The sequence below is a fragment of the Hylobates moloch genome, unplaced genomic scaffold, assembly GCF_009828535.3.
Source record: "Hylobates moloch isolate HMO894 unplaced genomic scaffold, HMol_V3 SCAFFOLD_3, whole genome shotgun sequence".
Classification (NCBI taxonomy): domain Eukaryota; kingdom Metazoa; phylum Chordata; class Mammalia; order Primates; family Hylobatidae; genus Hylobates; species Hylobates moloch.
Genome location: NW_026652278.1, coordinates 33,588,323 through 33,614,871, shown reverse-complemented (window position 1 = coordinate 33,614,871; position 26,549 = coordinate 33,588,323). Strand labels below are relative to the sequence as shown.

Here is a 26,549-nt window from a genome sequence, read left to right as displayed (position 1 = left end):
TCATGTTTTTTGGGTTTTGTTTTGTTTTGTTGAGACGGAGTTTCGCTCTTGTTGCCCAGGCTGGAGTGCGATGGTGCGATCTCGGCTCACCACAACCTCTGCCTCCCAGGTTCAAGCGATTCTCCTGCCTCAGCTTCCCCAGTAGCTGGGACTACAGGCATGTGCCACCACACCCAGCTAATGTTTTATTTTTAGTAGAGACGGGGTTTCTCCATGTTGGTCAGGCTGGTCTCTAACTCCCGGCCTCAGGTGATCCACCTGCCTTGGCCTCCCAAAGTGCTGGGATTACAGGCGTGAGCCACCGCGCCCGGCCAATCCCCTGTGTTTTTCCTTAAAGAATTCCAGGAAGTGGGCTTAGGAAATAACCAAGGTTGCCCTCAGAAAGGAATGCTGAACGATTGATTTACAGCCTTGTTGCCTCCGACCAGACCACCAGGTGGCCCTTTACTCAAGATAAACATAGCAACCAAATCACGCTGATTTGTGACTCCTACCCCTCACATGCCTTGCCCAGCCCAGCCTCCATACCCTACCACTGATGTCAGTTCCTGCACTTTGCCTAATAAAAAAGCCCTACGGCTCTTTTCCGGAAGTCGTTCAGGGAATTCTCTCACTCATGCTGCTTTCCTTATGTCTGGGCATAAGTTCCAATGAGGCCTTGTTTGGGAAAACTCTTTCAACCTCGTGTCAATTTCTATTGCATTGAGAGCCCAAGAATCCATGGCCAGTAACACTAGTAGTGAAACTGCTCTTCACGTTGTATGCGTTTTGAATTTTGATAGATATTGCCACATTGCCTTCCCTAGAGGTTATATCAATTTACACTATTGGCAAGAATATGGGTTTTTTTTTAACATCCTGCCAACGAATTATGACAAATAAAAACATGTTCTTTTACAACTTTTATTTTAACATATTTTATTTTGTTAGTATATTTTTATGCTTGAAAACACCTTGAATTACTTTTACTCAAATTTTAACGTTGTTTCCCTTGCACTATCTTTTTTTTTTAGTTTATGTAAAAATTTATTTGACCAAAATGTAGAAAAAGTGATACATATGATACAGTTGTAAGAATCTTAAGAAAAGTATGGATTTTATTCAATAGTACAATTTGCTAGTGTATTTCCTGGGGAGTATGATGTTGAATAAATAGGAGTAGGGTGGTGGGGTGGGGTGGATAGGGGATTCAGATAAGCCAGAAGCAGGGTGATTTTTAGTCAGAACTGAAAACTTGAGTTGGCCCCCACATGCTGCTGGGGAATGTGAAATGTTTCGGCTCTGAGATGTTAACTGAGAAAACAAAGTAAAACGAAGCCAAAATGTGCAGCCCCGTCTACAAAATCCTCCATTATCCAGTTTAATCGGGAGTTTCTTGGTCTTTTATTAACTTGGTCCTAAAGAAGGAATTCAAGTTCTACATAAGTAAAACTTCAATTTGCTATTCCCTGAAGTATGGAAATGAAGTTGGGCCAGAGAGCCCCTTTCTGCTAATAGAACAAAGCTCTTTTGCTCAATTTATTAATGCCTTGTAGTCTTTTGGATATGGCTGACCTGAATTGGACTGAGCGTCACCATATTCCTGCTGAGTGGATGGGTCACTATTGGAATGAGACACTTGCTCCTCAGAGAACAACTTTATTTTGATTTTATTTTTTCCTGTGATGGAGTCTCACTCTGTCGCCCAGGCTGGAGTACAGTGGTGCCATCTCAGCTCACTGCAACCTCTACCTCCCAGATTCAAGCAATTCTCCCACCTTAGCCTCCCTAGTAGCTGGGACTACAGGCACGTGTCACCACGCCCAGTGTTTGTATTTTTAGTGGAGGTGGGGTTTTGCCATTTTGGCCAGGCTGGTCTCAAAGACCTCAGGTGATCTGCCTGCCTTGGCCTCCCAAACTGTTGGGATTACAGGCATGAGCCACTGTGCCTGGCCAGAGAACAACTTTAGAATGAAAGAAATATGCAGAAGAACATCACTTCAAACACCTATCCAGAAAATATGTGGGTAATTATGAAGCATTCTCATGCTGACTGCTTGAGAGGATGTTTGTTCTGCATGGTGGAGTGTGGAGAAGAGCCAGGATGCTTAGGTTAATCTATCTGTGGTTTGTGACTTCCCACAACAGCAAACCCCCACCCACCTTTTTTTTTTTTTTTTTTTTGCCTCTGGATGGAAAATCCCCACCCAGGTGATAGTCCCTGGTCTCTCCTGTCGTCTGACCAATGGTTGACACAAATGGTTATGTTCTTCAGCATTTTAAATAGATCCATTACTAGATATTGGAGTCTGTGTTCTTCAAAGTGCGGCGTTGCCTGTTCTTTTGTCGCCCAGGCTGCAGTGCAGTCGCACAATCTCAGCTCACTGCAACCTCCGCCTCCCGGGTTCAAGCAATTCTCCTGCTTCAGCCTCCTGAGTAGCTGGGATTACAGGCGTGTGCCACAGCCTCCTGAGTAGCTGGGATTACAGGCGTGTGCCACCATGCCTGGCTAATTATTGTATTTTTAGTAAAGACAGGGTTTCACCATGTTGGCCAGGCTGGTCTCGAACTCCTGACCTCAAGTGATCCACCCGCCTTGGTCCCCCAAAGTGCTGGGTATACAGGCATGAGCCACCATGCCTGGCTGCCCTCTGTCTTAAGAGACCATACTTACTAGGAAATACCCTGCCTACCTTAGGAATAAATGCAACGCAAAGGAAAAAAATACAGCTGAAAAAGCTGGTGCCATTTGAAAAAAAGGAAGAAATGAGATTTAACTGGTGCTCAAGCTTCTGATACAAAATATGTGGTCATGTATTCATAATTTGCTTGACATTTCCAGCAAAGCAAAGATGGCAATAACAAAAGAAACTTCTTACAAGAGAAAGACACTCAGAGCTCCGGAGTTTCTGCTGGAACAAGGCTCTTCCGTTTTGGTTATATACAGTCAAGTTCATTTAGTGCCTGATCCAGTGTCTGATATAAGCCCACGCTCTCTTCTTTGGCCTGGGCAAATTTCCAGGTCATCAGTTGTCTTTTTCCAGTTTTGCAACCATTATCTCTGCCAATTCAGCACGGATCTCAACCTCCTTCGGTTTGTCAGACAGAAGTTTAATTTTTTCTTCATATTTGTCCTTTTCAGAATACTTTTCAGATGCAGCCTCCGGCGGTTTCAGATCGTTAGTGACATTCTTGAGTTCTTCTGCCAGGTCACCACATTTTAGTTCAGACACCTCCGCACGCTCCTCTGCCCCGGCCAGTTCGCCCTCCAGGATGGCCAGCTTCCGAGCTGCCTCCTCGTATTTGCGGTCAGCCTCTGGCCGCAGTGTGCTTGGCCGCTTTGAGCTGCATCTCCTGAATCTCCATCTTCTCATCCTCATGGACCGGTTTTCTAACGCCTTCATTCTCTCACGCTCATCTGCAACCTTTTCCGCCTCCTCTAGCTTCTGCAGGGCCGTGACCAGTCGTTCCTGAGCCCCGTCCAACTCCTCCTTAAGGAGCTGGATGCGTCGGTTGAGGACAGCCACATCGCCTTCAGCTTTCTCGCGCCGCTCGATCGCGCCCCCCGTCCAGCTGCCGCTGCAGGCCCTGCGCCCCGTCTTCGCCTTGTCCGTCTGTTGCAGCAGGGCCTGAATCTTGCGTTTCACTGCCTGCGGGGGGCGCCCCGGACCTGGCCGGGTTCGGACGACAGCTGCATGGCCGCGCCCCGGCCTCTGACCCTTTGCCTGCACCGGGGCTGCCCCGCACCCCCCGCTACCCCCAGCCCCGGCCCGGCTGCCGTTGGGGCGATGAGGTCACCTGCCCTTGCACGATATCTGTTGATTTGGGGATTTGTTCCTACTGACTGTAGGAGTCAATTTTCTTGGGTTTTTCAGGTACGATGATAGCAACTAAAGTTATTGCTTCCATCTGTTAAATGTTTTATTTCTTGTTACTTTTTTCTAATTCCAATTGAACAATACGGTAATGGTAAATAGCCTTGTTATTTATTTATTTATTTATTTATTTATTTATTTATGACACAGGGTTTCACTCTGTCGCCCAGGCTGGAGTGCAGTGATGCGATCTCGGCTCACTGCAATCTTCACCTCCTGGGCTCAAGCGATCCTCCTACCTCAGTCTCCTGAGTAGCTGGGACTACAGGTGCGGGCCACCAAGCCCGGCTAAGTTTTTTTTTTTTTTTTTTTTTTGCATTTTTAGTGGAGACAGGGTTTCACCATGTTGGCCAGGCTGGTCTCAAATGCCTGACCTGAGGTGATCCGCCTGCCTCGGCCTCCCAAAGTGCTGGGATTACAGGTGTGAGCCACCGTGCCCAGCCAGTGGTGTAGTATTTTTAATATGATGCAAGACCTATGCATCAATAGACTTTTGCATTGATATTTGTAAGTGAGATTGGCAGCTGTTTCTGTTTGCAGTATTTTGGTCAGGTTTGGCATCTTTTCTTCCTCCTCTATGCTTTGGAACTGTTTAAATGTAAAGCCCAAACCCTTAATCACTATATAAGACTGACTACGTCCCCAGTGTACATGTAAACATTTTGGTAAATTCTATGTGCTTTACAAATGTTAACTGTCAGAGGCAGCAATATCCCAAATGTCGGAGTACAAGTGATCCTGAGAGAGTATTAAGATTAAAGGAGGTGAGAGTTGCCTTGATTCCCCTAGAGCTGCAGGTACCATTTCCATCTCTTGCCCCCCTTTTTAATCCACCATGAAAAATCAGATTTGCATTCCTATGAGATTCTTATGAATGGAAATCAGGGCTCCCTTCATACATTTGAGATGAGAGTGGGAAGGGGCCTTGGAAGCCCCAAGTCAGCCTCCTCCATTCTAGGAAGACAGAGACATGGCCCCAGAGGTGACAGAATGGCCTGAAAGTGCACTGCATGACTGCGACAGATTTCAAACCCAGGCACGTCACTCTGGCCTTATGTTCTTTCTGTAACTCTCAACTGCCTCTCTTGCAGCAACAGAACTGAGAAACTTCTCAGAGGCCCCAGCAACGGACCCCAGCACCCTTTCTATCTCAGTCAGATTTCCCAGACTCATCTCACCTTAGGGATGGTGCACTGTCTGAATAGGCCCTGGGCCACAGCATGGGGCAGAGTAGAAGGAAAGAGAGTGATTTATCCTTGTATCTCATGCAGGCTGCCCCAGCTTTGTCTTGTCCTTCATGGAGCAACTTTGATTGCATCCAATCACATGATCAATTTCTTCATGAACTTTGTCTGCAGAGACGTGAATCATGAATGTGACCTGGAAATGCTCTGGAAGTGCTCGCAATGTGTGACAGAAAGTGGCCTAGAAAAGGCTCCCAGGAGGCCGAGGCGGACGGACCACTTGAGCCCAGGAGTTTGAGACCAGCCTGGGCAACACAGGGAGACCCCCATATCTACAAAAAAACACACAAAATATTAGCTGGGCATGGTGGCACACATCTGTAGTCCCAGCTACCAGGGAGACTGAGGTGGGAAGATCACTTGAGCCCAGGGAGGTCAAGGCTGTGGTAAACCATGATCACGCCAGACCCCCTCTCAGAATAAAATAAAAGGCTCCCAAGGTCAAAGACATGTTGTTAAGCAACCCATTGCTCTGCTCCTGATGGAATTCCTGTTCTCTATTTTGCTGCAAATACCAAGGACTTTGTTGCAGGAAAAATGAAGGCTGGGTCAGGTGTGTCCTCAGCCTCCTGGCTTAATTGGTTTGTTCTCCTATAGAGGCGAGGAGAGGATCTGGGTAGCGGGGATTCTGACTTATTCCACATTACCTGGCAATATGCAGCTGTTGAGGGGAAGTGTTTAATCCTCACTCTAGTGGGGCCATCTTCCTTGTCAGCTTCACCCACTCTCCTGCATGTTTTGTGGAAATGGCAAACACCATTTTGTTGAGCAATACAGACACTGGCTTCCTACAGCCGGATCTCTGAGAATGTGCTTGATATAATCTAGTGACTACAATTTCACTTTTGAATTTCAATTCAAAATTATATCAGAGCTAAGAGTCCCCTTTGGGGAGTTTGGTCCATTTTCAAAGTGGGAAGATAGAAGTCTGCAAGATGAAATAACTTGCTTGAGGTCACACAGTCAAGTACTGGCAGGCCGGGGATGAGAAGCCAGCATGGAATCCATGTGTCCTCCATTCCATTAGGGCTCACTCTTGGGCAAGCATCTCATATATAAAATTTGGGGTTCAGAAGCTCCTCTCCATTTTTAAACTGAAACGAAAGACTTTGAGTTTTTAAAGGCCTCTCTGCTTATCAGCATCATTAGACATAATTCTGATCTATAAAAGCAAAACCACAATGAATGGCCCTTTGCATGATGTTCTACAAAGCAGCCAAGAGAAAACGACGCATCAGGTGGAAGATAGACTTGACACGAAACCACATCTATGTCTAACTTTTCCCCCTTCCTGTCCTGTTTCTCTCATCCGCATACATACAAGTTTCTCCTGATTGCATTGCCTTGATAAATCACTCATACACATGCCTGTTTTAGGCTCTGCAACTAGGAAATCTGCTCTAAATCGACTCCTAGCTGCTCTCTCTGAATCCACGGTTGACAGCTCCAATCTGTCCTCCACATCACGAATATGATCATTCTCTACACAAGGCTTAGACCCTGGAAATAATTTCCATTGCTATTGGGATACAGAGGAAACATTACTATGGCCTCGCAGGTCTTTGGCAGAGGTCTGGCTGCTGACCTCCTGCTGCTCTGGCCTTGGTCACGCCAGCTTTCTTTCTCCCCCTCTAATTCCTAGCTTTCTTCTGCCTCAGGGCCTTTGCACATCTGGTTCCCCTCCTTGGTATATTTTTCTCTGCCATCTTCACACCACTGATCCCTACTCACTTTTCAGTTCTTAGCTCAATCACTGCCCATGGAGGGATGTACCCAGTGGGCCTTGAATTAGAAGTCCCTCCCTGGCTCACATTAGTTCCTGCCACATCCTCCCATAGCAGCTTGTACTCCCTCTCTTAGCATTTCATTGTTATCGCTTGTTTCAGTGATCTTTGCATTAGACTATAAGCTCCATGAAGGCAAGGACTGTATTATTATTAATCTTCTCTTTTATTAGCTTAACATTCTGGTGAACCATATCATTATTAATTAATAAGTAAATTTATTTAAATTTCTTTTATTGTGCACCTGCAATATTCCACGCATGTACTAGTTGTTAATAATACACACTGTGGGAAATTGACACTGTCCCAGGCCTCTGGGAGTATATAGTGTAGTGGGGAATATAGAAGTAAATTAAATAATATTTCATTAAACAGTCACAAGTGCTATGAAAGACAATTGCAAGGTATTATTATTATTATTACTATTTATTTTTTGAGACAGAGTCTTGCTCTGTTGCCCAGGCTGGAGTGCAGTGGTGCTGTCATGGCTCACTGCGGCCTCAACCTCCTGGGCTCAAGCAATCCTCTTACCTTAGCCTCCTGTGTAGCTGGGACTACAGGCATGCTCCACCATGCCCAGATAATTTTTTTTGTATTTTTTGTAGAGATGGGGTTTCGCCATGTTGCCCAGGGTGGTCTCGAACTTCCTGGACTCAAGCAATCTGCCCACCTCAGCCTCCCAAAGTGCTAGGATTACAAGCATGCACCACTGCACCTGGCCAGTATTACCATTTAAAAAAATTTTTTTTTCATTGCCAGTATCGGGAGATAATTTGTAGGGTATTATCTGACTCATCATTTTATTCCCTTTACCAAGCAAGTCTGATACACAATGGAGCTAAATAAAAATTTTGAAGGATTAAATAAACAACCTGGCTATTATTTTTTTTTCTCCTTCCCAGATACACATCTAGTCTTCTGAGAGTCCGTCAGAATAAATAGGACATTTTCATGTACCTCCTCAGTAAGTAGAATGATTTTAAATGCCTTAACCGATTCCAAGGAAATCTGTGAGAAGTAACTGCAAAATCCTGGCAACATTTCTGCCTTAGACAGAGTTTCTAAAGGAACCAGCCCTCCGGGAGCTTAAGGTTAAACAGGTTATTATGAATTAAATGTTTGCTACAATTTGCATACATATGATATAGTTGAGTGGTAGTTTTCTTTCATTTATGTATATTTGGGGGAACTTTATATAAATAATGCTAATTTCCAGAGCTCAAAGTATAATTTTCAGATTCTGAGTTGTTATATGTGTTTATACATTGACATGTTTTTCTTCTGTCCAGCTGGCATTTAATGCTCAATTGTATTCTAAGGACCAGTGACTGTGCTATAGTTGTTGTTCAATACATTTAACAACACCCACGATTAATGTATAATGTATTTGCGTTAGAGTTCTTTATCCAGGGCCAATTTCAAACAACAAAATTGTTTCTATGTGAAAATATAATCAACTTTTTATAATGTATTGATCTATGACATGCTATCTGACAAGGCATTGTGGCTAAAGTGGCTATGGCCTGGCACAGTGGCTCACGCCTATAATCCCAGCACTCTGGGAGGTTGAGGTAAAAGGATCAGTTGCGGCCAGGAATTTGAGACCAGCCTGGGCAACACAGTCAGACCCCATCTCTACAAAAAAATTAGCCAGATGTAGTTGTGCGTGCCTGTAGTCCCAGCTTCTTCGGAGGCTCAGGTGGGAGGATCACTTGAGCCCAGGAGTTCGAGGCTAAAGTGAGCTGTAATCATACCACTGCATTCCAGACTGGGTGCCAGAGCAAGACCCTAACTCTAAAAGAAAAGAGAAAAAGAAAATATGGATGCGATAATAGTAATCATAGCAACAAGTAATATTATGGAGCATTTATGATATGTTGGATACTGTGTAAATATTTTACACACTGTATTATTTCATCTTCATTCTGAAGTTTGGTTTTTAGCCCCTCATTTTTAGATGTAGAGAATGCATCTTAGAAAAGTTAATTTGGGCCAGGCACGGTGGCTTACGCCTGTAATCCCAGTACTTTGGGAGGCCAAGGTGGGCAGATTGCCTGAGGTCAGGAGTTCAAGACCAGCCTGGCTAACATGGTGAAACCCCATCTCTACTAAAAACAACAAAAATTAGCTGGGCGTGTTGGCACATGCCTGTAGTCCCAGCTACTTGGGAGGCAGGAGAATCGCTTGAACCTGGGAGGTGGAGGTTGTGGTGAGCTGAGACGGCAACACTGCACTCCAGCCTGGTGACAGAGCAAGACTCCGCCTCAAAAAAAAAAAAAAAAAAAAAAAGGAGAATTTGTCAGGCTGGTTGGCAGTGGCTCACGCCTGTAATCACAGCACTTTGGGAGGCCGAGATGGGTGGATCACCTGAGGTCAGGAGTTCGAGACCAGCCTGACCAACATGGAGAAACCCCGTCTCCACTAAAAATACAAAATTAGCCAGGCGTGATGGTGCATGCCAGTAATCCCAGCTACTCGGGAGGCTGAGGCAGGAGAATCGCTTGAACCCGGGAGGTGGAGGTTGCTGTGAGCTGAGATTGTGCCATTGCACTCCAGCCTGGGCAACAAGAGTGAAACTCCGTCAAAGAAAGGAAGGGAAGGGAAGGGGAGGGGAGGTGGAGAGGAAAGAGGGGAGGGAGGGAGGGAGGGAGGAAAGAATGAAGGAAGGAAGGAAGGAAGGAAGGAAGGAAGGAAGGAAGGAAGGAAGGTAGGAAGGTAGGAAGGTAGGTAGGTAGGTTAATTTGTCCAAAAAAAGCAAAAAATAAAAATTTAAAAACTTTTAAAAGGACAAAACAGAAAAGTTAGTTTGTCCAAATTTACACATCTGGTAAGTGCCGAAGTTGGGAAATGAATCCAGACAAAAGGATTCCAGGGTTAGGGTTACAAATAGCTTTGGAGATCATCTTCCTCCTATCCCTTTACTCATTGCTCCCTCCGTGATGGAGAGAGCAGATCTTGGGTAATCATAGTCACTTCCCAGGGAGGAGTGTGGACAGGGCGGTGTGTGTAAGAAGTCCCTGCGCCCCCAAGGGCACAGTCAAGGGAATTCTCCCTCTGCTTTTCTGAGCTCCTCCACCAGGCCCTGGGCTCCCTCCTGCACCCTCTCCTCAATGTTTTTCTTCCCATCCCAAAGTTGCTCAGGATCATAAGGGAGAAGCATTATGTTTGTTTCCACTTCTCTCTATTACTGAAAAACAGTCCTAGGAGAGAAGCAATGAGCAAAAAAATACTTTGTATCATAGAGCTCAGCTTTCCCTCAAGTTTCCAGGGCCCCTTATCAGGGATTAAGAGCTGGGAATTTAACAGCAGATCTGTGGTTTGGGTTGAAGCGTTCGTTATAAAGAAAATAAAATCCAAGTTCTGGTCAAAGGAGGCAGAAAAGGTGGAACTGGACAAGGGGGATGGTTGGCAGGTAGAGAAAATTCCCAAGAATGGAAGGGTCCTCTGTCTTGTTTTGTTAAAAACAACAACAACAAAAAACAGTCGAAAATGGTATATGATCTCACAAACCCACTTCCTGGGTTGGTTGGTTAGCTGGTTTCTTTCTTTCTTTCTTTCTTTTCTTTCTTTCTTTCTTTCTTTCTTTCTTTCTTTCTTTCTTTCTTTCTTTCTTTCTTTCTTCTTTCTCTCTCTCTCTTTCTTTTTCTCTCTTTCTCTTTCTTTCTTCTTTTTTTTCCTTTAATCTCTTTATAGCTTCTGCTTTAGTTCAGTTCTATACGTGATTTTTCTCTATTAGAGGATAAGCAACTTCAAAGCAAATCAATACGGGGTTTATGTTTCTATCGTCCTCAGAGTTTACTATAGCTAATGTTCCCTCATCTGAATAAGAAGAAACAGTGGAGCAAAGGAACCCAGGATGTTTCATACCAATGCTTATTTCTTCCTTTGAACAATATATCCTAAATTTCCTATTTCTCTTTTTTCTTTCTTTTAAAATTGTAAATAATTTTTTAAAATGTACTTTTTTTGGGAGACAGGTTCTCACTCTGTCACTCAGGCTGGAGTGCAGTGGTGCCATCATGGCTCACTGCAGACTTGACCTTCTGGGCTCAAGTGATCCTCCTGCTTCAGCCTCCCAAGTAACTGGGACTACAGGCACACGCCACCAGACCTGGCTAATTTTTGCAGAGATGAGGTCTCACTATGTTGCCCATGCTGGTCTCAAAATCCTGGGATCAAGCAATCCTCCTGCCTCAGCCTCCCAAAGTGTTGGGATTATAGGTGTGAGCCACTGCGCTGGGACCTCCTATTTCTCTTAATGCACCATCAATGTCTAGTGCTCCCAAATCCAAATCTTAGGGGCATCTTCTCATCCTTCTTGCCCTTCACCTTACATATCTGCTTTTGCTAAGCCTTATTTATTAATTCCATCTCTAAAATGTCATTCTCATCTTTCCCTTCCTGCCAATCCATACTACACCACTATACTTCAGGTTCTAACATTTTCAGAAATCTAAAAAGTTACACTTGTCTCAGGCTAGTTTCCTCTCTTGACCCTCTAACTCCACAGAGTTGCCAGATTACTCAAAACCAAATTACAAGGACAACACTGATGTCTTTAAAATCTCAGCCTTTCCTTGAGCCCAGGAGTTTAAGACCAGTCTGAGCAACATAGTGAGACCCTGTCTCTAATTTAAAAAAAAAAGAAAGAAAAGAAAAAATGTCTATATACTATAAATACAACTGTGTAAAATATGCATGTATATGGACAATATCTGGGAGACAGTACATAAAAATAAAAATAAATGTGTTAGTATATTGAGGCAATATGCCTAGTGGTATGGGCTCTCAAACTAAGCAGACTACATTCAAATCTTATCTCCAACACTTTCTTCTTTGGGCAAGTTAATTAACTTTTGTTTGTTGACAGGGTCTCACTCTGTCACCCAGGGTGGAGTGCTACCGTGTGATCTCGGCGCACTGCAGCCTCAACCTCCCGGGCTCAGGTGATTCTCCCTCTCAAGTAGCTGAGACTACAGGCACATACCACCACACTCAGCTAGCTAGCTGTTTATTTATTTATTTATCTATTGCAGTTTTTAGTAGAGACAGGGTCTTACCATGTTGACCAGCCTGCTCTCAAACTCCTGGGCTCAAGCCATCCGCCCAAGTCAGCCTCCCAAAGTGCTGGGATTACAGGTGTGAGCCACTGAGCCCGGCCTATTTAACTTCAATTGCCTCAAAAACTTCATATGAAGAATGAAAACAAAAAGTAGTATCTTCCTCATGGGATCGCTGTGCTCACTAAATATGATAATGCATGCAAAATCCTTAGTAGAGTATCTGGCACATAAAAGTTACTCATAAATGTTAGCTGTCATAACAATAATAATAATAATGAGAATTGTTATTTTCTCAAACTCCTGAGATCAAATGATCCCAAATTCCAAAGTGCTGGGATTATAGGCGTGAGCCACCACTCCTGGCCTGAAAATTGTTAGATGTGATTGCAGGAGTATTTTTCTTTCTCTCTCTCTCTCTCTTTTTGTTTTGTTTTGTTTTGTTTTGTTTTTTTAGAGATGGGGGCTCACTATCTCAGGCAAGCTGGTCTTGAACTCCTGGCCTCATGTGATCCTCCCATCTCAGCCTGCCAAAGTGCTGGTATTCTAGATGTGAGCCATTGTGCCTAGCCCTACCTCCTTTTTAAAAGAGATATAGGCCGGGCGCGGTGGCTCACGCTTGTAATCCCAGCACTTTGGGAGACCGAGGCGGGCGGATCACGAGGTCAGGAGATCGAGACCACGGTGAAACCCCGTCTCTACTAAAAATACAAAAAATTAGCCGGGTGTGGTGGCGGGCGCCTGTAGTCCCAGCTACTCGGAGAGGCTGAGGCAGGAGAATGGCGTAAACCCGGGAGGCGGAGCGTGCAGCGAGCCAAGATTGCGCCACTGCACTCCAGCCGGGTGACAGAGCGAGACTCCGTCTCAAAAAAAAAAAAAAAAAAAAAAAAGAGATATAATCTCACTCTGTCGCCCAGGCTGGAGTGCAGTGGCATAACCCTAGCTTACTGCAACCTTGAGCTCCTGGGCTCAAGCAATCCTCCCACCTTAGCCTCCCGAGTAGCTGGGATACAGGTGCGTGGCACCATACCCAGCTAATTTTTAAAATGTTTTGTAGAGAAAAGGTCTTGCTATGTCACCCAGGCTGGTCTTGAACTCCTGGGGTCAAGCAATCCTCTCATCTCAGCCTCTCAAAGTTCTGAAATTATAGGAGCGAGTCACTGTGCTTGGCCTAAATATTTAAAACAGAGGAAACTCAATCCAGGGAATTGGCATAAAGGAGATGGAAACACTGAGAGGCCACACCAGGGCAGCAAGTCAACCTGGTGATTATTAGCGGCAGACAGTGGCTACCACCTCCCAGTGGAGGCACAAAAGGAGGAGTTGGCATCCTTGGAGCTCAGGGGCTGGTTTACCTGACAAGAGCTGGAACCAAAGCCGGTCTGTCCTGAAGGAGCTGGAGCTGCAGGGGACATACAGCCTAGGGCGAGATGCTAGCCCTGGCCTCCTCTCTCCTCCACTCCCCACTCTCTTGCCATTGCCTCCCTTTGGCTGATTCTACCAGAAGACAGCTGTTAAAGAATTGTGGGAAGTCCAGCCTGCAGCACCCTAAAACTGTTGAATAAATAGGGTCCATGACAGACAGGAGAGAAATGGTTCTCAGGTCAAGCACAGAGAAAAATGGATCATCCCTGAGGGAGAAGGCATTACCCAAGAGGTCAGATTCTCGGGCAGGTGAGATGCTGCAGGACCTAGGGCACAGGTGGAGATTCTCCCAACCAGGAGAAGGTACACTTTTTCAGTTGCAACTAGAGGAAAAAAGGAGAATATGGGTGTAGAGGCAGCTAGACCTATAGATAAAATGTTGAAGAGGAGAGAGTTCCTTGGTGATGCCTCTATTTTTTTTTTGAGACAGAGTCTTGCTCTGTTGCCCAGGTTGGAGTGCAGTGGCACAATCTCGGCTCACTGCAACCTTTGCCTCCCAGGTTCAAGCGATTTTCCTGCCTCAGCCTCCTGAGTAGCTAGGATTACAGGTGTGCACCACCACGCCCAGCCAATTTTTGTATTTTTAGTAGAGACGGGGTTCCACCATGTTGGCTAGGCTGGTCTCGAAATCCTGATATCAGGTGATCCATCCTCCTCGGCCTTCCAAAGTGCTGGGATTACAGGCGTGTGCCACCGCACCCGGCCTATTTTTTTAAACTCCTTTATGATTCAATGGCTCTGAGAGTGGAAGTGCATAATGGGGGGTTAGTAGGAGAAATAAGGAGTCTCCGAGAGTAGAAAAGTGAGCAAAATCGAGGCACTAACCGAGCCGATCAAGACACTAGTCAAGGTCTGCAGGTATAAATGTAAAGGGAAGCTGGTCTAATTCTTGTGAGAATTTCTCTAGAAGTGCTCATTTTCTGAGCACAAACACAGAGAAGACAGGTGGTTGAATTCTTCCAGGGTTGGAGTATATGCCAGGCAAATACGATGGAGGGAGAGGGGGACAGTATGTTTTCCAGGGACTGACTATAATCATGAGCTATGTGAAGGGTGCTTTGCTTTTTGTTTCTTTTTGTTTGTTGTGAGGCATTGTCTTGCTCTGTCTCCCAGGCTGGAGTGCAGTGGCGCCATCAAGACTCGCTGCAGCCTCAGCAGATCCTTTGTCCTGGGCTCAAGGGATCCAAGCAGCTGGGACTACAGGCACTCACCACCACATCCAGCTAATTTTTGTGTGTGTGTGTGGAGACAAGGGCTCATTATGTTGCCCAGGCTGGTCTCAAACTCATGGACTCAAGCTATTCTCCCACCTCGGCCTCCCAAACTGCTGGGATTACAGGCATGAGCCACTGCGCCCAGCCTAGACTACAGCTTTGATACCTTTTGTCCAGCCAATTAAGCCTTTTTGCCCCGTAGGGCAAGTAGGAGAGACGACTCTGCCTGGAATCAGGGGAGCTCCAGCAGTGGCCACTCTTCTTCCCCAGCAAGCACCATGGCAAGCCTCTCAAGGTTGTCCCTGATCGTCCCTGCGGGAGTCTGGTAGTGCGCCCAGAGGAAAGGGCTGCGAGAGGAGATAAGCCTCTTCTGTTTCCTTAAGTTTGCTCGCCCGCCTAGGACTTCACATATTCTTGCCAGCCCTCACTTGGCCATTAGCAATTCATGAAACATTTCTAGTTGAATCACCTTACACTGTGCAAGAGTGCTATTTGTCCCAGGCCAGAATGTGTTCCAGCCCTGTGTCACCTGTCTTTCCTAGCTTTCAGGTAACACCTTTCCCTGAACCCTCAGTTCTCTGATGAATTCAAGAAAAGTTAATTTACTGTGGAGGTGTTTTTTTTTTTTTTCTTGTATGGGTAGAGCAATGCTTTTCTAGCTTTTTACTTCTCCAAGCTAAAACTGGAAGTCCTCAAATTATATTTATTGTAATACTCATAAAGGTTTTCTGCTTGAGCTGGGTGCAGTGGCTCATGCCTGTAATCCCAACACTCTGTGAGGTTGAGGTGGGAGGATAGCCTGATGCCAGGAGTTTGAGACCAGCCTCAGCAATATAGTGAGACACTATCTCTAGAAATAAAAATAAAAAATTAGCCAGGTGTGGTGGCGCATGCTTATAGTCCCAGCTACTCAGGAGGCTGAGGTGGGAGCATGGCTTGAGGCCAGGAGGTCAGGGCCACAGTGAATCATGAATGCACCACTGCAGCAGGGGGCAGCAGAGCAAGACCCCATCCCAAAAGACAAAAGAAAACAAAGTTTTCTGCCCATGGAAAGAATATTTTATCCAAATGTAATAGTAGTTTCAATGAGAAGGTCATTCCGCCATTCCTTGTGCATGGGAGCAGAAGTCTTCCCATTCATTCTTCATCCCACTACAGCCCAGCTCTGCCCTCGTTCTATTGACATGGCTCCTGCTAAGGATGCAAACACCACCTCCTTGGCCAAATCCACATCTATGGTCCATGAACCCAACTGACAACTCTTCTTCCTTGGCTTCTGAGTCTCCCCAGTGTCCTTCCCACTGCTGGGACTGGTCTTTCCTAGGCTGCTCAGAGGGCCCCTTCATCTACCTGGCAGCGATATCCTGTCCCTCCTGCTCTCCTGTGGTGTGGACACCACCTACCCATCAAGAGGAGAGGCCTTACTCCTCTCACTGTGAATTTGCGTTGGCTGTTGGGAGTTGCTTGCAATGAATAGACTGTGGCCATTCATTCTGAGGTTTGGTAGGCAGAAGCTTTGCAGCCTCTGCCTCGCCCTCTAGATGTCCCCCAGGAGGCTCCCTCCCGGGTTCCAGGCGCCAAGCCATAAGGTGGGCAGGCCATAACGATGCTCCGGTTGATGCTCCCAGCTGACCTCAGTTTGGGGTCATCTCCGCTCAGAAGCCAGACTTGTAAGTGAAGAAGCCTCAGCGGGATTCCAGCCCTTAGCCATTTGAATCCATGCAGCTGTTCAGGGTGGAAAAAATTGGATGTCTGCCGAGGCCCTAGGCTTAGTGGATCAGGGAAAAGCCATTTTCACTGTACCCCGTTCAGATTCCTGACGCACAGAACTTATAAGGATGAAAAATGCTGGTTGCTTTACATCACAGAGTTTGGGGAGGTTTGTCACATAACAAGAGATACTTGGAAGGCTCTCCCATGTCTCCTCACTCTTTATGGAGAAACTTGTGAATTTATATGTATACATTTAAAATACATTTATTTAGCTTGGTGCAGTGGCTCACGCCTGTAATCCCAGCACTTTGGGAGGCCGAGGCATGTAGACCATTTGAGTCCTGGGGTTCAAGACCAGCCTGGGCAATATGGTGAAACCTTGTCTCTACTAAAAATACAAAAATTTGCTGGGCGTGGTGCCTGTAGTCCCAGCTACTCGAGAGTCTGAGGTGGGAGGATCACCTGAGGCATGATGGTGCCACTACACTCTAGCCATGGTGACCCTGTCTCAAAAATAAAATAAAATTTATGTAACATATATTTGTATATCATATATTTATATTATTATAGTTATTAATATATAATACATATGATACATAATTATAATATTAAATATTATAAATTGTAAATTTATGCTGTAACATATTATGTATTTATGTAAATATATCTATTTTTAAGTATATTTACTTCTCTCTCACACCTGCGTCCCTGTAATTCTGGTGCTTTTCAAGGAAGCAATGCCCTCCACACCCCAGTGTGTCAGTGTGAAGTGCGTGGATGGGTTGCATAATTGCATAGTGGGTTGTTCCTATTTATGTAAGCCAGATTCTCCCATAGATCTCTACAATTTATATGTCAATAGATACTACTAGATTCCTTTCCAAAAATGTTATAGTATCTGTGCTCCCTCAGGTAAGGCATGAGGGGCTGTTTATCCATGCCTCTAAGAACACTAAGTTATTTTAAACTTTGCATTTCAGTGAATGAACAATAGCATCTAATATTGGTATGTGGCTCAGATGAATAAAATAAAGTAAGAGTTTGATCTGTTGCCATCTGTCAATGAGATAAAAATGTAAAGATTAAGAAATGAGAGGTCGGGCATAGTGGCTCACAGCTGTAATCCCAGCTCTTTGGGAGGCCATGGTAGGAAGCTTGTTTGAGCCCAGGAGTTCAAGACCAGCCTAGGCAACATAGTGAGACTCAATCTCAACTTAAAAAAAAAAAAGAAATGAGGCAAAATATCGAGTCAATAGTTACCAGGAAAGGTTTCAACAACTTGATTAGTTAGACATATATTCCAGGAATATGCAGCACTATGTTATAGCTGTTTAAAGATGTCAGAAAGCAAGGCAGGCATGGTGGCTCATGCCTGTAATCCCTGCACTTTGGGAGGCCAAGGCAGCAGGATTGCTTGAGCTCTGGAGTTCAAGAGCAGCCTGGGCAACATAGTGAGACCCCATTTCTACAAAAATTACAAAAATTAGCCAGGTGTGCCGGCACTTGCCTTTAGTCCCAGCTACTCAGGAGGCTGAGGCAGGAGGATTGCTTGAGCCCAAGACTGCAAAACCAGCCTGGTCAATATAGCAAGACCCTGTTTCTTAAATAAACAAATAAATACATAACAAAAAAAAATTAAAGATCTCAGAAAGCTATTTAGTATTTTAGCAGTTATTCCATTTACTAAGGTATTATTTATTGAATTGTTTCCCCCTGAAAAAAATGTTGGCACCCTAACCCCCAATATCCGTGAATGTGAACCCCTTTGGAAACAGGATCTTTACAGAGGTCAGGTTGAAATGAGGTCACAGGTGGGCCCTAAGCCAATATGACTGTCCTTATAAAAAGGGGACATTTGGGCACAGAGACAGACATGCACACGGGGAGAATGTCACATTAACATGAAGGCAGAGCTCAGGGTGATGCACCTACAAGCCAAGGAACTCCAAAAATTGCCAGAAAGCCACCAGGAGCTAAGGCAGAGGTACGGAACAGATTCTCCCTCACGGCTCTCAGAAGGAACCAACCCTGCCAACTTCCAGCCTCCCAAGCTGTGAGACAATCAAGTTCTGTTGTTCTGAGCCACCAAATTTTTGTTCCTTGGGTATGGCAGCCCTAGGGAACTAATAGAGAAGGAAAACTAAAGTATCAATGAATGTCTCTTTTCTCTGTTATTTTCTAAAATAGAAAGGTTAGTGGAAGGAAGAGCTGAATTATCTGTTCCCATTACAGGCTAGTAAGGAGTGGTAACAAGAATTTTATGGAAAGTTTGGAAACCAATTTTTTCAGTTACCCAAATTGCAAGTTTTAGACCAACAATTTTCCCCCTTTTCAGAGCAATCCAGCCCAGTGGCCTCCATCTCCAGTTTTAAAATTAATGTAAAAGGTCATGCATACCCAATATAATCAACTTGTTTTTCAAAAAGGGAGGTTGTAGAAGGAGAGCTTGGTTACTTCTTTTTTTATTTCTTTTTCTTTTTTTGTAAACTCAGTGGTAAGAATTGGTTGCTTCTTCAGTAAACAAACGTACCTTGATCTTAGGTGAGAGAGACCAAAACTCACTTCTCTTGTAGCACTAAATACACTGCATTGTATTTAATTAATGATTCATAAATATGCTTTGAAAGAATTTAGTTTCTACTTTTCCAGGACTTGCAATTTTATAATTTTAAGTGGTTTGGAGGAGACTTTCAGACTGTCCTAAATTTTTTTTATTGTGTGTTACTTGATACATATAAAGGAATATATGTAACACATCTAAATTTTGAAGCATAATAACAAAAGGAATTATTTGTGAGCCTATTATCCAACTGAATAACTAAAACATGGCTGGTACCATTGTAGCTCCCTGTGCGTGACACCCTTGATTTGACCCTCCCTCCTCTCCATCCCCCTAGTGCCCAGGCTGTCATTGAAAGCACAGTGATTTTTATGTCTAGTCATTGTCTTCTGTTGTGGCCACGGTGCCACTGCATCCTGTGTGTCATGGGAAACTACACCCCAAGCATGACTGCTCCAGCTCCCTCAACCCTGAGACCTCTGGGTAACGACTCTTATTTCAAAGGTTCTCAGACTGTTTTTATCTCAATTAGATTCACAGCATTAACTTGCAGGATACTCGGGGTCTGTTTCTGATGTTCATCTCAGTGGAGCTACCAGAGCATCTGTTGTCATATAATTAAACAAACAAACAAACAAACAATTATATATGTTTTGTTCATAGTTTGTGGGAGCTTCTAAACCCTTGGAATTTCCTGAGTGTTAGAAGTGCCATTGGTAGGCCGGGTGCAGTGGCTCGCACCTGTAATCCCAGCACTTTGAGAGGCCAAGGCAGATGGATCACTTGAGGCCAGGAGTTTGAGACCAGACTGGCCAACATGGTGAAACCCTGTCTCTACTAAAAATACAAAATTTGCTGGGCATGGTGGCAGATGCCTGTAATCCCAGCTACTTGGGAGGCTGAGGCAGGAGAATCACTTGAACCTGGGAGGTAGAGGTTGCAGTGAGCAAGACTCCATCTCAAAAATAAAAAAGTGTCTTTGGAACACAGCGGATCCCTGGGTTCACACCTGAGTATGCGCCAATGAGATGATTCAGGTGGGCTCTAGGATAGTTTTAAGATGGGGGCCAGCCATGCCAGAAAGACCAGCCATATGTTTAGAGGGTTGGGGCTTTGAGCCAAGTGATATCAGCCTGAACTCTCAACCTCCATGGAGGAGAGGAGGCTGGAGACTGAGTTCATGAGTTCAATGACATGGCCAATGATTCGATCAATCATGCCCATGTTATGAGACCCTAGTAAAAACTCTGGACACTGAGGCTCAGGTGAGCTTCCTGGCTGCTGAACACATTGGTGTGCCAGGGGGGTAACACATTATGTTTGAGAGCCTCCCAGACCTTACCTTATGGGATTCTCTATTTGTATCCTTTATAGAATAAAACTGTAAGTATAGCAACTTCCTGAGTTCTGTGAGTTGTTCTAGCAAATTATCATACCTGAAAGGGTCATGAGAAACTCTGAATTTTTTTTTAGTCAGTTGATAAGAAATATGGGTGACCTTGGGACCCTTGAATTTGCAGCTGGCATCTGAGGTGAGGGTAGTCTTGTTGGGGACTGTGTCCTTGATCTATGGAGTCTATGCTAACTTTGAGTAGTTAGTATCAGAATTGCATTGCAGTATGGTAGCATCTAGTCAGTTGCTTAGTGTAGAACAGACACTGTTGAATTAGTTAATCAACATTTTTTGCTAAATATTCAGGTGCCAAAGAAAATTAACCTGTATTTTGATTTGAAACATACCATATCTTTTCTGGGCATCGTCAATAATTGGAATATGTCCTCTGCCAAGGGATTTATCACCCTGATCAATCAGAGCTTCCTTCACTGCTTCACATCCATGGACGACCACGGTGGGCCAGGATCCAAAGTACAGGGTGTAAACAGAGCCGTACTCTTTGGCCAACTGGAAAGAAATGCAAGCACCTGTGTAAGTGCTAGTGTGAAATCTGTTGAAGGTTTGGGGAGAAATTAAGTAATAATTTTACATGTGGCTTAGCCTTTGCTCCATCAGTTCCATTTTAGGAATTCAACCTGAGGCATCGACCTGCATTCATTCTTTCCTTCATTTATATATGCAATCACTCAGCAAATATTTACTAAGCATCTATGCTATGTCAGACAGTGTGCACAGCCCAGGATTCCTCATGGAAAATCTGGTGAAAATGACAGGAAATAAACAGCCAAACAAACTACATTTGCAATACAAATTGAGCATAGTTCTATAAAGTGATAAAGAGTATACTGTGTTGGATGACAAAGGGAGAACTTAATAAAATAGAGAGGTAAGAGAAGGCATTTATGAGGAGGTAGTATTTAAGTTAAAACTAAAAGTGAGGAGGAAGCAGCCAGGATAAGGGCTTCAGGGAGAGCTCACTATGCAGGTATAAACTCTTTCGAGGATGATATCCATATATTGGCCAGGCGCAGTGGCTCACGCCTGTAAACCCAGCACTTTGAGAGGCCAAGGTGGGGGGATAGCTTGAGCCCAGGAGTTCAAGACCAGCCTGGGTAACATGGTGAGATCTCATCTCTTAAAAAAAAAAGAAAAAAACCAACATATATTTATGGCGGTGGTGTTCAAGGAGGAAAATGTGGTACTAAAGTATCCAACAACTAGGGGTTGGTTTTCAAACTTATTTTACATTCATGAAATTAAATTCAAAGCAACCACTTGAAATTAGTTACAGGAGGTTATATAATGTTATAGAAACATGCCCTCCAGCCCAGGTGACAGAGCGAGTCTCTGTCTCAAAAATAAAACATAAAAATGGGCAAAAGATCTGAAGAGACATGTCACCAACAAAAGATCTATAGATGGTACTATAGCTTGAGTGTCCCCTCCAAAACTCAGGCTGAAATTTCATTGCCATGGTAACAGTGCTGAGAGACAGGACCTTTAAGACTTGTGATTAGGTCATGAAGGCACTGCCCTCCTGAAGGAATTAGTGTTATTGTGGGCTTGGGTTAGTTATCACAGGACTGTGCTCCTGATAAAAGGGTGAAGTTCGGTCCTCTTTTGCTGTGTCTCTCATGCGTGCTTCCTGGCTGTGTGTTATGATACAGCAAGAGGCCCTCACCAGATGTGGCCCCTCAATCTTGGATTTCCCACCTCCAGAGCCATGAGCCAAAAAAATGCTTCATTTCTTTCTAAATTACCCAGTCTGTGGTATTCTATTACTGCAGCAGAAAACAGAATAAGACAGATGGCAAATGAGCATATGAAAATATGTTCTACATCATATATCATTAGGAAATTGCAAATTAAAACAGCAATGAGATACCACTACACATCTATTAGAATGGCCAAAATCCAAAACATGGACAACTCCAAATGGTGATAAGGATGTGGGGCAACAGGAACTTTCCTTCATTGCTAGGAAGGAATACAAAAAATGAAACTGCCATTTTGGAAGACAATTTGGCAGTTTTTTTGTTTGTTTTTAAGACAAGGTCTTGCTCTGTTGCCTGTGTTGGAGTGCAGTGACTTGATCATAGCTCACTGCAGCTTCTAACTCCTGGGCACAAGTGATCCTCCTGCCTCAGCCTTCCAAGTAGCTGGGACCACACCTGGCTAATTTTTAGATTTTTTTGTAGTGATGGGGTTTTACTATATTGCCCAGGCTTTTCTTGAACCTATGGCCTCAAGCAATCCTCCCAACCTTGGCCTCCCAAAGTGTTGGGATTACAGGTATAATGGACCACACCTGGCCCAGTTTGGCGTTTCTTACAAAGTAAGCATACTCTCACCATGTGATCTGCAATCACACTCCTTGGTATTTACCCAAAAGAGTTGAAAACTTGTGTCTGCACAAAAACCTGCACGTGGATGTTTGTAGCAGCGTTTTTACAATTGAAGCAACTTAAGATATTCTTCAGTAAGTACATGAATAACTAAACTATGGTACATCCAGATAATGGAATATTATTCAGTGCTAAAAAGAAGCGTGCTATCAAATCAAGAAAAGACATGGAGGAAACTTAAATGCACATTATTAGGTGAAAGAAGCCAATCTGAAAGGGTGATAGATGGTATGCTTCCAACTATATGACATTTTGGAAAAGGCCAAAGTATGGAGACAGCAAAAAAGATTGGTGTTTGCCAGGGCTTGGCGGGAGGGAGGGATAAACAGGCAGAGCATAGGGGATTTTCAAGGCAGGAAACTATTCTGTTTGACACTATAATGGTGGGTACCTGGTCATACACATTTGTCCAAACCCACAGAATGTACATCATGAGAGAACCTAAGTAAACTATTGTATCTGGATGACGATGACATGTCAATGCAAGTTCATCAATTGTAACAAATGGACCCTCTGGTGTGAGAGGTCAGTAGTGGGGGACATTGTACATGTGTAGGGGCAGGAGGTATACGAGAACTCTCTGTATTTTCCACTCAGTTTGGGTGTGAACCTAAAACTGTTCTAAAAAGTAAAATCTATTTTTAAAAAAATTACCTCTGTTCCCCTTCTCTGCATTATTTTTCTCTACGGCATTTATAATACTACAATGCTACATATATATACATATATTACAGTACTACAGGTTGAGTATCCCTAATCCAAAAATCTGAAATCTGAAAAGCTCCAAAATTCAAAACTTTTTGCATGCCTACATGACGCCACAAGTGGAAATTTCCACACTTTACCTCACGTAATGAGTTGCAGCGAAAACGCAATCAAAACTTTGTTTTATGCACAAAATTATTAAAAACAGTATATAAAGTTTACCTTCAGGCCCATTAAGATGCATATGAAACATAGATTAATTTCATGTTTAGACCTTGGGCCCATCTCCAAGATATCTCATTATGTATATGCAAATATTCCAAAATCATGGCCAGGTGGGGTGGCTCACACCTGTAAACCCAGCACTTTGGGAGGCTGAGGCAGGTGGATCACCTGAGGTCAGGAGTTCAAGACCAGCCTGGGCAACATGGCGAAACCCCGTCTCTACTAAAAATACAAAAATTAGCCGGATGTGGTGGTGCACCTCTGTAATCCCAGCTACTTGGGAGGCTGAGGCAGGAGAATCTTTTCAACCCAGGAGGCAGAGGTTGCAGTGAGCCAAGATTACATCACTGCACTCCAGCCTGGGTGACAGTGAGACTCCGACACACACACACACACACACACACACACACACTATATATATATATGTGTGTGTGTATATATATGTATGTGTGTATATATATATATATACACACACACACACATATATATAAATATTTTCCAAAATCTGAAAAAATCTGAAATCTGAAACACTTCTGGTCCCAAACATTTTGATAAAGAATACCTAACATGTGTTGACTTGTTTTGGTTTTGTCTCACTCTCCTTATTAGAATTGTTTAAGTTATACAAGGGCAGGGTTTTTTCCTTCTCTTTTGTTCATGGCAATGCTCCCAGACTCTAAAGGGCACCCTGTCAAAAAGTATGGCTCATGGAATGTTTATCTAAGAAATTAGTGCTAAGGCTTACCATCAGATAAATGTCCTGTACTGCTTCTTCTGTCCTAGAGAATATGTTTTTGCAATGAATTTATGGAGATAATGTCTTTCCCCCAAACAGCATTTCCAAAGGTACGAATATCAGCCAGGGTAGCCAAGCTGGGCTGCATTAGAGCTGGGTGTTGTGGAGAGGAGTGGAGATCACTCTCTAGAAAGAGGATCACAAAGCCTCCCATGGATCACTTAGTGTAAAATAACAGTAATAATATCCAAGGGCATTTATTACTTTTTTTTTTTTTTTTTTTTAAGCAGAGTCTTGCTCTGTCGCCCAGGCTAGAGTGCAGTGGTGCAATCTCGACTCACTACAACCTCCACCTCCCAGGTTCAAGCAATTCTCCTGCCTCAGCCTCCTGAGTAGCTGGGACTACAGGCATGTGCCACCACACCCAGCTAATTTTTGTATTTTTAGTAGAGACTGGGTCTTGCCATGCTGGCCAGGCTGGTCTCGAACTCCTGACCTCAGGTGATCCAATTTATTACATTTTTACATTTCCACGGCTTGCTTTTTGGTGTTATATGATGGGGGCATTGGAAGCCTTCCAATTAAAATATGTTCTGACCCCAGGATTTTCTCATTCACTAGAATTCAACCAATAACTCAAGTTAGGTCAACACCCTCACTACCTGCTCTGCAGTGCTCCAGTCCTAAAGCCAGAGGATATCTGTCTTGTACCACAGTAATAAACAACCAAAAGTAGTTCCGTGATGTGAAGAACTAAGAAAGGCTGAGGTAAGACTGCTGGCCCGCAGTGGTCTGAGACGCAGAACCTGGCCTAGAGATGGCCAGCCTCAGAATCAAAGCCCCTTATCTCGGAGAGAGATGCAAGGGCATCCTTGCGGTTTCGTTGCAGCCTATTCCCAATCATGGGAAGGGGAGTTGGGCCGAGAGAAGCCTTCCCCTGTGTGACTTTTCTTCCACACCAAACAGAAAATCAGGCAAGTGACGAACATCGCAAGAGCCGAGCAGTGGGTTCCAGCAACTCTATTTCACCCCTGGGTGTTAGCAGCCATCTGGGTCGCTAGTCAGAAAGCAAAAGCTTATAGAGGAGCAGCACAGCTGGCTACCCTGGCTGATATTCATACCTTTGGAAATGCTGCTTGGGGGAAAGATATTATCTCCCTAAATTCATTGCAGAAACATATTCTCTAGGACAGAAGAAGCAGTACAGGACATTTATCTGGAACCAGTCTGTCCCTGCTGGACAAAGGCTGCTCTGGGTTCTTGGACTTGGAAAAAAAATGGAAAGAGGTTTTGAGTTTGTTGACTTTGCTGAAGCTTGAGATTAAGAAGGGTTCATCCTTCCCTACCTCTTATTCAGAAAATCTGCAACTTTTCTCTTTGAATTTCTAAGCATCCCCATTATATGTACTTTTTCTTTTTCAGCATGATTCATTACACATAAAACTTCATTTTATTTTTCATAGCTTTCTGAAACTGTTCAAATAATTAACTTCACAAATTATAAAAAACAGGTCATATATTCTGAGATCTGATTTGGAAAAACACAGCTGTCAAAGTCGTCCTCCTCAAACATCATTTTTCTCATTTCTCTCATCAGTTAGAAGTCTACTGTGTTCTTGACAGTGAATTGAGGTATTCGAAAAAAAAGTCCACGTGTCCATCCACAGATGAATGGATAAATACAATGTAGTTATATGTACAGTGGAATATTATTCAACCTTAAGGAGGGATGACATTCTAACACATGCTATCCACGGATGAACCTTGAAAACACTATGCTAAGTGAAATACGCCAGACAAAAAAGGACAAATATTGTATGATTTTGCTTATATGAGGTATCTTCAACAGGCAAATTCACAGAGACAGAAAGTAGAATAGAGGTAGGTTACTAGGGGCTGGGAGGAGGAGGAAGGCAGGGAGCTATTTTTTAATAGTCACAAGAGTTTCTGTTTGGGATGTTGAAAAAATTCTGAAAATTGATAATGGTGATGGTATTTATTGCCACTACTTGTACAATTTAAACATGGTTGAAATGGTAAATTTTTTGTTGTTTACATTTTGCCACAATAAAGACAAAGAAAACATCTACTAACTTGGTAGTTGAAAAATGTTATCTCATTATTTGCATTTAAAATAATGCTGTTATTGATTTATTCTTTGATTTTTAATAATAGCAAATTCTCCAAGATCATGAGATTTATTCTTTGAGATAAATCTTACTATTAAT

The 26,549-nt window shown here is 43.8% G+C and overlaps 1 protein-coding gene and 1 pseudogene across 7 annotated transcripts in view; both read right to left on the bottom strand.

Annotated features, from left to right (window-relative positions):
• ERLIN1 (ER lipid raft associated 1) overlaps nucleotides 1–26,549 on the bottom strand; it is a 108,628-nt gene that overhangs the window by 34,016 nt on the left and 48,063 nt on the right. For all 7 annotated transcript variants that reach the window (XM_058436100.1, XM_058436097.1, XM_058436099.1 and 4 more), the window contains exon 12: nucleotides 20,595–20,757. In XM_058436100.1, the coding sequence (XP_058292083.1) occupies nucleotides 20,595–20,757 (163 nt within the window). The remainder of the gene's footprint in view (nucleotides 1–20,594; nucleotides 20,758–26,549) is intronic.
• LOC116480589 (tropomyosin alpha-4 chain-like) lies at nucleotides 1,135–5,858 on the bottom strand (annotated as a pseudogene).